This window comes from Lactuca serriola, chromosome 7 (assembly GCF_051521515.1).
Source record: "Lactuca serriola cultivar US96UC23 chromosome 7, Lser_US96UC23_V15, whole genome shotgun sequence".
Taxonomy (NCBI): domain Eukaryota; kingdom Viridiplantae; phylum Streptophyta; class Magnoliopsida; order Asterales; family Asteraceae; genus Lactuca; species Lactuca serriola.
In genome coordinates, this window is record NC_136414.1 from 65,995,583 (window position 1) to 66,011,424 (window position 15,842).

The 15,842-nt window shown below is 34.1% G+C and overlaps 1 protein-coding gene across 1 annotated transcript; it reads right to left on the reverse strand.

Annotated features, from left to right (window-relative positions):
• Positions 1-3,745: 3,745 nt before the first annotated feature.
• On the reverse strand, positions 3,746-9,112 carry LOC145061016 (heparanase-like protein 3). Its single transcript, XM_079008379.1, has 9 exons — positions 8,617-9,112; positions 7,298-7,334; positions 6,847-7,033; positions 6,623-6,771; positions 5,876-6,106; positions 5,057-5,246; positions 4,844-4,969; positions 4,631-4,730; positions 3,746-4,231 (listed from the first exon to the last, which is right to left on the reverse strand). The coding sequence occupies exons 1-9, from the start codon at positions 8,833-8,835 to the stop codon at positions 3,842-3,844; spliced, it is 1,629 nt and encodes a 542-aa protein (XP_078864505.1). The 5' UTR covers positions 8,836-9,112; the 3' UTR covers positions 3,746-3,841.
• Positions 9,113-15,842: the final 6,730 nt, after the last annotated feature.

Genomic DNA, 15,842 nt, shown 5'->3' on the forward strand with positions numbered 1-15,842 from the left:
AATACCCTTTCGCAACAAGATGAGCTTTATGTTTTTGAAGACTTCCATCAGCATTATACTTTGTTCGATATACCCATTTAAGTCCTACAACATTCTTGTCTTTTGGAACATCAACCAACTCCCATGTTGAGTTTCTTTCAATGGCTTGTATTTCTTCTTTCATAGCTTTCTGCCACTCAAGTTGCTGAACAACTTCTTCATAATCGGTTGGATCTGTTGCATACAAGGCAAATGTACAGGAGTTGTAAACATCAGCCACGAATTTGAACTTCTTCGGTGTATCATCATAAGTGTCTCTCGGTGGTGGATTATTTGATGAATTGTCATTATCTGAATCTGAACTTGAAGAATATGAACTTGAAGAACCTTGATCACCCTGGGGTATTTCTGCATTATCTCCTGAACTTGTGGATGGTACATCTTCAAAGTTTATAACCTGATCTCTTTCTTTTTGGGTATTAGGTATCCACCTTGCTTCTTCATTAAACTCAACATTCCTGTTTATTATCACTTTGCCACTAAGAGGGTTATATAAACGATATGCTTTGGATTAAGGACTATACCCAATGAAAATACATTTTAGAGATTTTTCATCAAGTTTTGAACGAGAATTTACCAAAGCATATGCTACACAACCAAAGACTTTTAAGTGGCTTACTGTGGGTTTTCTACCTGTCCAAGCTTCATATGGTGTGCGATTCATAACAGCTCTAGTTGGAGAGATATTTAGAATATACACGGCAGTTGCAACAGCCTCTCCCCAAAACTGATCAGACAGTCCCTTCGCTTTCAGCATTCTTCTTTCCATTTCTTCTATTGTTTTATTTTTCCTCTCTGCTACCCTGTTTTGTTGGGGTGTTTCAGGTGCTATTAATTGCCTGTAAATGCCATTTTTATCACAAAAATCATTAAACTCATTAGATAAAAACTCGCCACCACGATCAGTTCTGAGAGTCTTGATGTTCCTGCCACTCTGTTTCTCCACAGGTGCTTTGAAATTCTTGAAACACTCAAAGGCTTCTGACTTGAGTTTTAGGAAATAAACCCAACTCATACGACTGAAATCATCAGTAAGCAAGAAAAAATACCGACTTCCGCTAAATGTCTCAACTTTCATAGGACCACACAAGTCAGCATGTACAAGTTCTAGGCAATTTGAAGCTCTCCAAGAACTTGCAATGGGAAACGACTTTCTGCTTTGTTTTCCATAAACACACCCCTCACAAAAACCAACTTCACCAATATTTGGCAGCCCGAAAACCATCTCCTTTCTGCTTAGCAATCTCAGCCCATTTACATTCAAATGCCCATATCGTAGATGCCAAAGCCTGGCCTCATTATCACAACTAACTGTTAAGGCTTTATAATCTTTTGTAACATCGAGAGGGAACACTTGATTTTGAGTCATTTGGACAATTGCCATAGGCTGCCCAGATTTCTTGTTAATTATGGAACACGTGTCATCATCAAATACTACACGATGTCCACTTCTCATTAGCTGTCCAACACTCAGTAAGTTGTATGCTAAACTTGGTACAAATTGAACATCATGAAGAACTTTAGTATTACCTTGCATGGTTTCAATAGTAATTGTACCTTCGCCTTTAACTTCAATCTTTCGGTCATTCCCAAGTCGGACTTCACTTTTCTTTGTTTCATCAAGATCTCGAAATGAAGATCTTGAACCAAACATGTGATTCGAGCATCCACTGTCTATATACCACACACGATCTAAAACATTAGTAGTTGTAGACATAGTCATAAATAGCCTACCTTCTTCTTCCACCTTTTCAGTAAAGTTAGCTTTATTTTCATCTTTTTGCCTGGTCCAACAATCTGCTTCAACATGTCCAAACCTATTACAATACCGACATTGCAGGTTGCTCTTTTGGTAACGTTGATCTGCAAAGTTTCCTCTTCCTCTTCCACGACCACGACCTCGAAAAGTGCCTCTTCCTTGCCCACGACCACCGGAAGAACCACCAGATTTTTCTGGCCTGCCTTTAAAAGAATTGCCTCTTACTTGGAATGCTTTCTCATCACCTTTTTCGCTGCCTCTGTTTAACCTTTCTTCGTGTGCAATCAAAGAACTCATCAACTCATCAAACGTGTAAGTTGATAGGTCCTTAGATTCTTCAATCGCGACAACAACATGATTAAATTCCTTGGTCAGGCTTCGTAGGACTTTGCTTACTATTGTTTCTTCACTAACATTTTCACCATAAGTTTTCATGTGACTGACAAGTCCAGATACTCTAGAAAGAAATACTTGCACAGATTCCTTTTCTTTCATAACCAAAGTTTCAAATTCACGACGAAGTGATTGAAGTTTCACAGTGATTACTTTTTTATCACCCATATATTCTTGCTTCAAAATTTCCCATGCCTCCGTGGATGTTGATGTTGCAGCAATATGAGGAAATATTTCATCATCCAACGCCGATTGAATATATAGAAGAGCCTTTGCATCCTTCTTACGAGTGTCCCGCAACGGTTGATCTGGTTGAGCCGGTGCTGGAGTTGGCTCTGTGTATCCATTCTCCACCAATTCCCAAAGCTCCTAGGATTTGAACAAAGTCTTCATTTTTAGACTCCACAAATGATACTTTTCTCCTTTGAAGACTGGAATCAGAGGCTGAGTTGCAGAACTGTTGTTGTTGCTTGCCATTGCTATCTCTCTTAGGTGTTTCACTCAATTACTCCTTTCTTTTGCTTGATAAAGAAAGAAGCAGATCAAAACCTAGAAGAGCTCTGATACCACTGTTGTATGTAAATAGAAGAAGAGGAAAAATAGATAATATTTCACTACCATTTAAAACTGAGAAATTACAGAGCTTAAATAGGAAACAAAAACATGAACTGAAAGAAAAGATAAAAAGACAGACTAAGACTCTTGACTTTTGTAACTAAAAAACAACTTTTAAGACTCTACTAATGCAGTAATTAAAGACACATGACAGTGATTATTTGAATCAATTAACCAACACATAGATGATGGTGAAGTAGAGCCTGAATACTACAAAAATTACAAGAAAGAGGAAGAAGTTATTGGAGGAGATCTATCTGAATTTGAGCTGTCTACTGGAGCCTACTATCTTTGTCGTCGCGATTACTTCAAGACAACCACCCCTGATTGGTTAAGGATGCTAGTTGGTGATACCATTCCCCATAAAGGTAAGTTCCTCTTTGAGCTGATGCTTTTTATAAAGATTAAGCTGCAAATACTGATACAATCTTACACCACACTATCATAGACTCACGTGGATAGAGAAAATCGCTTCAGATAGACTACGAAGGGTCATATATGGAGTAGATAGCATACGGAGGCGACGGCCTATTCCCATTGTAATATCATGTTTTATATAAAACGAAATTAACTAATTACAAAAATAAAATTTAGTCTTTATATATTGAATCTATATAATTTTAATTTTTTATTTAATAAATGTTGTTTCAATAAAATCATAACTAAATCGAATTATTATATACAAATAGTTTATTTTTTATAATTTTGTGATAATATAACAACAATCTTTTATCTATTTTCAATCATTTTTCTTAGAACTTTTATCACGTTAAATTGATTGAACACTATAATTGTTCTAATGTAAGGATAAAAAAATGGTCATATAGTCTCATTCACAAACTTTGTTCGGTGTAGAAAAATAACAAAGAAACAAACGTCAATGTATTAAGACAAACATATGACTTACTGGAGAAAAAAAAAACCCCTAAATAAAAATAATTCTAGAAACATGTATGTATTATTCACTTATATCATCAATCTTCTATAAATTCTATAACCAGATTGGAACCAATTCCCCACCCATGTATCCCATAACTAACTATTGCAAGCATACAAAGTAAAATGTGGGAGATGTACAAATACAATAGAATAAGGAGCAACAATTATCGGCTCCGAATAATTCATAAACAAAGGCTTCAAAGAAGGTATTTCATCAGACGAATTTACCCTTAGTTCTTTTCCATTCAACATCATTACTTTACTGTGCAAATTTCCATCTTTTGGTGTCAAATGATATTCTTCACGTGTCCTTATTCTTGTCTTACGTATCTTTGTATGTGCTGATTTTAAACGAGTATGCTTCATTTTATGATCATGATGAACATGAGACCTGTGTTTGTGTAGCCTCCAAGTACTGTTAACTGATAATTTTACATCAACAATAGTGCTATTGTCCAAATTCATTAACAGGATCAATATTCCCTTCTGCAATACCAATCAAATTGTCATAAGTCTGATAAGCAATGTACGAATACTTCTTTTGACATAATACAAAAAGAATAATTTAATATTGATGTTGGGAAATGAGGCTTTCACTAATAAATCATTGTATATTCAAAAATCTAAAAATCTACTGAATTACAGCATTGTATATACTCTTTTTTTTCACATTAAAGACATTGCATTTTGGACAAAAAAAAAATATACCTAATTATAGCATTGAAAATTTCTTTGTATCTAATGACATTGCTATTTTGATTTGAACACTTTTACGTTTTCCTTCCATTTCCCAGTTTCTCAAATATTTTTTAAACTTCATTTATCCACACATCCATTCATAAAAATAAAATAAAATTAAAAAAAAAAAAAAAAAAAAAAGCTTACTGATTCTTTGGCACAATGTGAATAAGCACGTATCTTCTTTGTCCCGACAAATCTTGTAGATAAAACCTTTCTCCCCATTAATCGATGCCAAAGAAGTGCACTAGAAAAAAAAAAAAAAAAAAAAAAAACGAATCCCTTTATAATTGTGACCTTTTAAAGTGTTTGACTTTAAAAGTCAAAGTTAAATACTAGTATTTGTTATGATTTATGAACCTGTAGTAGTCTGGATTTGGCTCAAAGGTAGTGGTATTAAGTAAGCCATAGTTTCCTCCTATCAAACTTTGTCTGCAATATGTTTTTGTATCATAAACTGATGACATCCCCAGCTGATCCAAGTACCTAATATTATGGGAAAAGAATAGTCGTACGTTATTCATTATTAGTATGTTTTACCTTATGCATTTATACTTGTACAAATTAGCTTACCAGAAACTGAACACAAATGCGTTCGTAACAAGATCTTGACCACTATTATAAGCTCCACCAGCCTCACTAACCCAAGCAGCTGCTGAACTTTTGGAAGTATTGAGAGTCGATTCAAGTTGCTTGAACGTATCATGCGCGTTGTCAAGATAAGACGGATCAAGAATCTTTGCAGTTAGGTTTTTATCGACACCTGCAAGAATCATGGCGTAAAAATTTGAACTTTTGTGATCCGGATTCCTAACTCATACACCCTAAACCCTAATTTCTGTTTGAGTTATCCGAACTAATGTTTGCAAATGCAAATCTCGCAATCTTCAAGTAGCACAAGAGTAGCCGTTGCAAAAATAGTCAAAATGGTTCAGTTTCAGTGTGAGAGTTTTAATTTGAGTAAATTACACGAATGGTCCCTATGGTTTGGGGTAATTTGTGAGCTTGAACCCTAGCTAACTTATCTTTTATTTCGGAAGGTCCCTTTTTTGTTAGGGATCAAACACGCAAATTACCTGAAACCATAGGGACTATTCGTGTAATCACTGTGGATTTAGACTAGGCATTGGGCTCTTACACCTGCCATCTAGTTTGCCAACCCCAAACCCTTAACTGCAAATCTTAATTTAGTTCGACTTTGGATAGTGGTATGTTTATATAAATAGTCAAAGCTTCAAGTCTTTACGGTTTTAATGTAGAGTTTTAATTTCATAGATTATAGTTGGTTGTGGACATTGGACTTTTATTTAGCCATCTAGTTGGCCCACTTCTTGAAGTGGGCCAACTCAGTTGTGCCAACAAAAAAATTTTGTTTAAGAATTTGAAAGTTACCAGGGCCGAGATTGTAGATGTGGTGAGAGATCACGTTGAGTGTCTTGGATGTATCGGCTAGGAATTCCTTGAACCATTTTGGATCATAAAATCCCCCGGGTGCAATGATAAGTGGCTTCGGTTTGATACCCTTGTAAATACGGTTCACGATGTTGCTTAGGGTTATTGTGTCATTGGCATATTGAGATGATGATATACTTGTTCCAATGCCATTTCCACTCAACTCATTCCCTGCAAGTTGAACATGTTACAAAAAACCGCAACCCAACCAAATAATAAAATAAAACATAACCAGAAACCGAGCCGGACCATATCTTAATATGATGTTGATGTCTTTTTTATTATATTTTTTAAATGGCTAACTCGTACACCCCCAAATGTACTCATAAATCTACATCTTAGTCCTAAGGGAAACTTAACCTTCAACCTATTGTGGCCATGAGATACCTTTTCAAGAACTTCGGATACACAAAACCTTTGGTTCATATGTTTTTTTTATTATCATATATTGTGGAGTTCAATAAATATGTTCTTCACGCTTTCATGTAGCTTCAAAATTTATTCACTTACTCGATTGCTATTTATATAGTTTTGAAAAGAAAAAAAAAACCCAACCAAACAAAGTTGTATTCTTTAAGGTTAGAATCCAAATAATTTTGTTTGGTTTTGACTTTAGTCAAAAAGCTAAACTAAACCGAACTGAACTATACTCATCCTTAATTTGTTACTGCTTGTGGGTTCACATACCGAGCTCCCAACCATTGATTGTGTAGTTCTTTTGAACCGTGTAACGTATTAGCGCTTCGGCATTGGTCGGGTCCCAAGCTCCGATAGTGGAACCGTTAGTTAGCACCGTCTTACCTGTGAGAGCATTTAGTCCAAAAGTATACACGGCCCTGAATGTAAAAGACAATTATACCCCTGAAAACATGAAAACTTAAAAAACAAAACATTTTTTTTAATTTGATTACCCGGTATCTTGTAAGAATCTATTAAGTTCATCCCATCTGGATAGAGGCAAACATCCCTGGGTGAAACCAAATAATGCTGTGGTGTTCTTGACGAAGGGTTTGCAGGGTTCATGATGGTGATTTTTGGTTTGGTAGATAACATCATCTTGCAAAGTGCCTCCTAATCTGATCTTTAATGGAGAAAAAGCTACATAATTTTTAAAGAAACACAATTAATTTTATACAATATTATAACGAATGCGATGTTATCCAATTCATTAACTATGCGTTTTTCTAATTAACCATTTAATTTAACAAACTTTGTATTTAGGTAGATTTTAAATAAAGTGGTAAAAAATGATACCTTGTTAGAGAAAAAATATGGTGAAAAAATATAAGTGTGTTGCATTTATTTTTGCAATCTGTAAAAAAAAGCTATAAAGAGTAAAGAAAACTTGTTGGTTCTTTTCACCTTTAATGGCATTCTTCAAGATTTTGTTGTGAAGATCCTGCATATAATTATATAACACAAACAGCTTTAGATTGATTTGAATATATATATATATATATATATATATATATATATATATATATATATATATATATATATATATATATATATATATATATATATATATATATATATATATATATATTCCAAAGACATATATGTAAGTTGACAAGTTCGTCCTTGTTAGAATGGTGTTATGTTTATTTTTCTACTTTAACGAATATTATGATTAGATTTATTTTTTTAAAGAACAGATGGTTAGATTCTTTAGAGACGTAAGGCCTAACTTTTTTGATGACATCAAGTAAACCCACAATCAACATCTCCTTTTATTTCAAAGACAAAATGAAAACGTTAACATATGCAACAATGACACTATCACGTCAAGCAAATTGTAATCAATAGTGACGCATTTTTACTTTATTTTCAATTTAACTAGTGGAGTAAAGATTTTAAAGAAGACAAATATAGTTTGTATAGGACTTTTTTCACAAACAGTCCATAACTTTCAAATTTCGACAAAATAACCTTATTTCTTTTAAAGGCGGGCCACCATAATATTGAACCTGAAGTCCTGAACCATGAAATTGAACTTAACTCCATTTAAAGGTCTTTTGACTTTTAATCCCATATACATCATTCATGATTGAATTTTCTAGATACGGTAACCATTTTTTTCCTTGTAAAACAATAGTTATAACCATTGATATTTTTTCAAAAATAAAAAATAGAAAAAATTAAAGATGCTTATTTGGATTTATTTACTTGTCTATGTATAGAATTAAATAGGAGTACGATTTTATCTCTATATCCATCTAACTATTTTTTAATCTAAACAATTATCGGTATGGTGTGTGTCATGCTCAATGAAATTGGGGGATTCAAGCCGGACATAGGTTGGATTACGAATAGAATATAAGTAAATTAGATTTACAGTTTAAAAAGAAAAAACAATTATTTTGTTAGTCGAAATAAAAAGGATCAATACCATAAAATTTTACGACAACTAATAATATTAAAAAAAAATGGTCACTTTATCCATTGAATTGTATATGATAAACGGGTATTGAATCATACTATGTTATCTAATAATATCTATTAGCTTATCCGATATCAATATGATATAATTATCCCGTTTAAATCCATTACAATCATGTTATAAGAACCCGCTAACAAAAGTTTATTTGACTATTGACTAACGACTACAATTTGAAAATAAGCTACGCAAACATTTATTTTCAAATTGTACTATATAAGCTAATGGATGAAAAGATGAATACCACATTGAGGAGAGAGGCATGATCCCAGCTGCAAGTACCATAATCACACTTCTCAGGTGGCCACCAATCCATTGTTGCACATACAAAATCATTATCTGTCTCTGCAATCCTACTTTTACCATCAATCACCACTCGTCCATTCTCACCTTTTGAATCCACACAAATGAACAAGAAGAACGCCAAAAAACACACACCCATGTCAACTAACAAAGAACCCATCTCCAAAAACCTTCTTTAATGACTATCTTTCTGTTCTGGGAACTTGTGAGTAGTTGACAGCTGGAGGTTGAAAAATGAACCAAAAAGATGAAGTTTTCAGAGTTCTTTTTCTTTCGGTTGTACATGAAAAGGTGGGATGAAGGGGAAAGTTGATCTTGAATGGATACCCATTCAAGATTTCATACTTGGATTGTGGGTTTTGAGTTTTGGTATTTGAAGCGGGTTTTAAAGACGGGTTGAGGTGGCGATTGGTGGGGGCCAGGCGGTGTGTTTGTTCTTTGCTTATGGGAAGTGTAAAAAGATTGCTGAATATGGGGGAAACCGATGATGTGTTGTGCAGGGCTTCTATTTCTAGTGAATTGTGTCTGGGATACAAACCGGTAACAATGGGTGAACATAGAAAGTAGGGTTAGTTTTATATTTGTACACGATATTATCAGGGTTGCAAGCGTAAAATGGACAGATTAGTTATCAGTTAAATGAGATTTCAATCAAAATAGATGATTTTAGAGTAAATTACACGAATGGTCCCTATGGTTTAGGGTAATTTGAGCGTTTGGTCTTAACTCGGAAGGTCCTTACTGTTTATTTTTGTTACACGCGTGGTCCCTGTTTTACCTAAAAAGATTATTTTGTCCTTGATTTTTTAATTTATTTAAATAAATATACTCTCAACCCACTCCCCTCACCTTACCCTACCTATCTCATCATTTTTTCCTATTCAAATTATAGTCTTTTTAGGTAAGATAGAGACCAAGCGCGTGACAAAATAGAAGGTACCAAGCGCGTAACAAAAACAAACAGTAGGGACTTTCCGAGTTAAAAAAATAAGTTAGAGACCAAACGCGCAAATTACCCCAAATCATAGGAACTATTCGTGTAATTTACTCATGATTTTATATAGTACTCTTTGGGTTAACCCACAAAAAAGTGTTGCACATTTTAATTAATCATTTCATAAAAAAAGAATTTCTTAAATATGATTAGATTAGTTAAGCTATATTTCTATAATAATAATATAATATTTTAGAATAAATTATGTAAAATGTTGTAATGATTTGAAACATTTTGACACTTTCAACTCATTTGACATGTTTTTAGATTTGTACTCATTTAATTAGTTGAAAATGAAATATAACCAAAATCAAAATAAATAAAGTATAATATTACTATTTAATGTAACTTGTGGCCTTGTGGTAACTATAGTTGAATGTAAACATGTAACGCCTCAACTTCTCAATCTATGTTGTTTTGATGCTCCAAAGCCGTACATATATTAGATAGCATTCCATGTCATAAACAAAGAATAGGCCAAATTCTATTTAAAACGGTGTAATTTTAAAATTTAAAATTAAAAAAAAAAAAATCAACGATTAACCATCAAATTCATATTTTCGTTGGGAAAATATCATTAAATCACAATAGACCATTAAAGTTACAACTTACATGTTTATTAAGTCATTTTCGTTGGTTTTTAACACATTCCCTGTTAACTATTTAAATAAAATTATACGAATGATCCTTATGGTTTCAAACTTTTTTCGTGGTTAGTCCCTCATCAGCACCATTCATCACCGACGCCACCACCATTCACACAACCACCACCGTTCACCTCGGCAAACCCCCACGGTTTTTTGATTTAGAGTTTAGCTTAACGGTCAAACTCCAATTCGCGTCGACCTAACCTCCCTTCGCATTGAGATCGATGCATTACTCTTTCTCTCTCGTTCTTCTCTGTTTTCTCCTTCCTGATGAGCGACGCATGACACACAACAATTGGTAGGAGTCTTGATCGCAAGTTTAGGCCACAAGAAGGAAAAGAAGCGGATGTGAAGCACACAAAAAAATTTGTCGATACCTCCCTTTCTCGTGATGTGATCATCCCTATCCCTCAAGCTCGTTTCCTTTTCTATCATTTGATCGACAATACAACAATAGCAATGTATTGAATTGGTATACAATGGTGATTGTTTTCGAATTGAAATTTTTTTTCACTGATTAGATTTTCAAAGGTCGTTGATTCATCGAAGGAATGATGGATCGAAAAGGGTTATGGGTTTTTGTTTTGAGTTCGATGGTGATGATGGTTAGTCTCATTGTTGGTTTAGTTTGTGAAGGTTTAAAAAAAGGTGAAGGATTATTTGGATGCACTAATTTTTGAAGCAGATAATTGAATTTTCGGTTTTTCGAATGGTGATTACATTATTTCTCTTTGAAGATAATGTAGGATTTGGATTTTCGATTTCAAATGATGGAATTGGCTTTCGATCGAAGATTATGAGTATGGATTTTTATTTCAATGATGTTGTGAAAAAGGATTAAGGTTAAATGAAATGATATTAGTTTTCAAATATGGTGAAGATTTTCGATTTTGGTCGAAGGTGAATGGTGGTGATATTGGTGATGAACGGGGTTGGTAAGGGACCAACCACGAAAGAAATTGAAACCATAAAGACCATTCATCTAATTTAGAGTAACTAGTTAGCGGGGAATCTGTTAAAAACTAACAAAAGTGACTTAATAGACAAGTAAGTTATAAGTTTAATGGTTTATTGCAAAAAAAAATACTTTAAGGACCAAATCGAGTAAATAACAATAATCAATTATGCTATATGGACATTTTGCATTTTTTTATTTAACCACTTGTTGATACAAGAAAGTGACCCTCGGCAGCTAAGAATGTCGAACCCTCAAACTAGAACGGCGGAAACGTTCGGGAGGCGGAGCACGTCATGTATAGTATCATATCAATGCATAATAGTAAACAAGCAACAACATCATCCATTGCATTAATAGTATAATTTAATAGAAGTGTGTTCTGTGTATAGTTTGAAAGACACCAAAATATGAATCAAAATAAAAGACGAGTCTTGAATGTGCTCCATCTTCTCAAAACCTAGTCCATTGTACCTGTCTACTAGTGACCTGAGAATACAAGTTATTTTGAAAGAGTAGATCAGCATTTAAGCTGGTGAGTTCATAAGTATTTAGTGGTCAGTTGTTCTATATGTTTAATGAAAGTGCTTTTAAATGTTTGTTTGTAAAATATTTGTATCTCCTAGAAAATCCTATATTTTCTACTTTAACTGAATTGTAATCTTCTACCAAGACACGACTATTATGTATGTTTGTCCCTTTGTAAAAGTGAGTGTTTTCCCAAAGACTGACTATCATTTACCAAAAATATAGTTTACATTACCGTTTATGTGAGAAGATCACAATTTGAATGTAATGGGAAAATAATAAAGATGTACTTGTAATATTGTATATAGCAACTACCGTTGTACTAACTACCTTAAAAAAATTGTTTTCATTAAGGTAAAATGTGATATAGTTGTAACCATACTTGATTGACTGAAACACGATGTTTGAAGACATCGAAATGGTATGACATTCGTCACCCGTAGACCTACAGATCCCACTGTAGCTAGGAGCAAGGTGTAGGATGGTCAATCCCATATAGATCTATACACAAATTCACGCTCTCCCTCCAGGAGACCTTGGTTACAATATGTGACACAGCAGTATATTGTCATTCCATGAAGTAGAGGCTCACATTAATGTTATAGTGTTCTTGTATTTGTATAGTGTGTTCTCTCTGTTCTAGTGTATTGTATGTTCTCTTTGTATAGTGTAGTGTATGTTCTCTTTGTATAGTGTAGTGTATGTTCTCTTTGTTACTCATTATAGTATGTTCTTTTTGTTTCTCATTATAGTATGGTCTTTCTGTTTCTCATTATAGTAAGTTTGGACTGACTCATGTATGAACTGACTCTTGTATGTTTCATTGTACTATAAATAGTGAGTAGTAATCCTCTAAACTATACCTATTATAGTTTACTAGTAATGTTATTTGAGTGACTGAGTATGTTTATACACCTTTGTTACCCAAAGGTGTTGAACTGATGTAAGAACTTTTATATCTATACACATATACATAATATATATAACTAAGATTCAAACGACACTCGGACAAACAACTGGATACCCTAAGTCCACAACCAAAAAAGGAACAGGAAATAAAGTGAGTTATCTGTCCTAAGACCTCTCAACCTTACTTATATAACTATATCTATATAGACATGATTTTGACAATATATAAGTTTAAAAGGGTTTGATAAAGAGTTTAGCATATAAAAGAGTTTTAAACATAATAAGGAATTTTAACCATTTGAATGGTTATAGATGACTTGATGTCAGTTTATAAAAGGTTTTGAAATAGTTTCCTTGATAACACAGTTTTGAAGTATAAGAAATCCACTTGTTTGATAGTTATTAATCACATGTGATTGATACAATAACTATAACGTTTTCAACGTGTATCCCCCCCCCCCCCCCCGGTAAAAGCATTTAAAATCATTTAAAATATAAGTTAAGGGGTATGAACTCGCCTGTAGTGAGTGATTCGAATGTAAGATCGATATAGGCTGTTAAGTGTCAAGTGAAGTCTCGAGCACAAACGGATCCTATTAAGCATATAATGACACATATATGTCTATAATTAGTGTATATAACAACTAATCATGAAAGGGAACCACCTTAGGGACTAAGAAACACTTGGAATGAAGTGTTACAATCACATATGATTGTACTAAAGGGGTTTACGGCCACACAAGTGTGTTCACGGCCTTGGTGTTTACGGCCATGGGAGTTTACAGCCAACTCAAGAAGAAGCTAGGGTTTACGGCCTAAGATGTTCACGACCATTGATGTTCTTGAGAAGGGTTTACGGCCAAAGGAGATGCTATGGCCGTAAACTCTTGATGATCAAGCTTAAGAGCTTGATTTCAAGGGTGTAATTCAAGAGTTTCTAATGGGAAACTAGTATATGGAAAGGATACTTACGTTTTGAAGCTTGAAGGGGTGTTCACAGCCCAAAGACCTAGTGTGTGTTCTTGGTGTTCTTGAAGATCTAACCCAAAAGAGGTCATTTCACGGATGAAATCAAGGGACTTTACTAGATTATGAAAGGTATCAACTAATAATTGGAAGAATCACTAACAAATTTGTAGGGAAATAGAAGTGATCTCAATGATACTTGAGAGATAATTGAGAGTTCTTGAGTTGAAAGTGTAAGAAATGAAGAATAATGAAGGGATATCCTTCATAAGGGTCCTGTTCACGGCCAGCTAAGATATTACGGTCGTAATCTCTAGTTTACGGTCGTAAACTCCATATGTTGGAGTTTTTCGGATTGAATGTTGCTCACTGAACTTTCGTAGATACTTCCTAACACTTAATCCTTGAATGTACTAGGCTTGGAACACTCAAACAGAACCTTAAAAATGCTAAAAGATAGCAGAAACAAGTCTAACTTGATTGAATTGAATGGTTGTACAAGATAGAAATTTCGGGTTGTCACAAAGAAGGACCCGAAGACCAAAATCTTTTGTGATCTGGAGAGGAGAATGTCATTGTTAACCATCAATGAAATCCAAAGACCAGAAGAAAAGACCCGAAGATATCTTTTGAACATGAAGACTATAACAAGTTACTTTAACTGAGTATGGGTGTAAGCCTTGCATTATCCGGTGTACCATTCAAAGTCACTAAAGTCAGTTGCTTTGTAACAGTTTAATATTGCCTTGTAACTTTTGGACCTCTATAAATAGAGTGTTCCTCTTCATGTTTATGCACCAATTCAAATCTTATCAGTACAAGATATATTCATCTCAATATTATCAAAAGTTATGTGAGTGATACTTTATCTGAGTCCCTTTTCACTTAAGTTGTTCATCATTTACTAACTTGTGTTTCAATGCAAACCATGTTATGATTCAACTAAGTGTCTACTTGTTTATGCTTATTGATATAACTTGTTGCTATTTACATTGCTTACTTTTCCGCAATCTAACTTTTATTGTTGAGGTAACAAAGATCCATTGAGATTAACTTACATTTCAGTAATATATTATCTCGTTATTAAGTTCTTCTCTCAACAATTGGTACCAGAACTAGAGTGGTTGCCTGTTAACTCCTTTCATAAAATAGAAGCTTTTTCTTAAAATAACCTCTGATTTAAAAGGCCTTCTATACCACTAACGCTTATTAAAACAAGGAAAATTTCACAAGCTTATTCTTTAAACATTTCAAACAGTTTTGGAGGTTCTAATAGAGCTCTAATACTGTTTGCAAGTGAATATCATCACTGGTCCCAAAGAATGGAAAGTTATTTAAGGAGACTAGGAAGAGATGTTTGGAGATTTGTAGAGGAACGACCTCATGTCCCCATTATCACTCCCATTGCTGCTAATGGTGCTCAAGCAAGACTCGTAGGTGGTTCGGCGGCCATGAACAGACCCACTAACGATGATCTCTATAATATGGACAAAGACGCAATTGTCTTCTATAAAATTTCATGTGGAGTTCCTCCAGACAACTTTGACATCATCATCAACTGTAAATCCACCAAAGAAATTTGGGAGGTACTCAAAAATCTCTACCAATGTTCTGAACAAGCACAAGACAAGAAGCTTACCACCGTTCTCAGCGAGTTCACCAACTTCGGTGCACTACCTGGTGAAAGTCCAGATGGCTTCTTTAAGAGATTTAACATCATAATCACTAAACTCTAAAATGTTGGTAGCGCCAGAAGTAACCATGAAACCAATCTGCAGTTTCTCAACAAATTAGGAAGACATTGGACGACTGCAAAAAATGATAGTTCAAGGAGATAGGAAGGTCCATACTTTTTCTCTATTCAAACTCTATGGTGAACTTTAGGCTCAAGAATCCACAGTCATGAAAGAATGTCCTTATATGGGTGGATCACTTGCTTTAATGACTCAAGCTCCTCAGTATGCCATCAAAGTATTGCAGTATCCATATCCCGAAGAGTCATCATATCAACATCCATATGACAATTCACTACAGTCAAATGAGGCAGTTGTAGAACTAGATGATGATGAAGATTTCCAAAATATAGCTGTAACGTCTGGTTCATGGTATGTATTTAACTTATAATTTTTTCCATTTCATAGAGTAACTCAACGAGTTGGGAGCCCTAA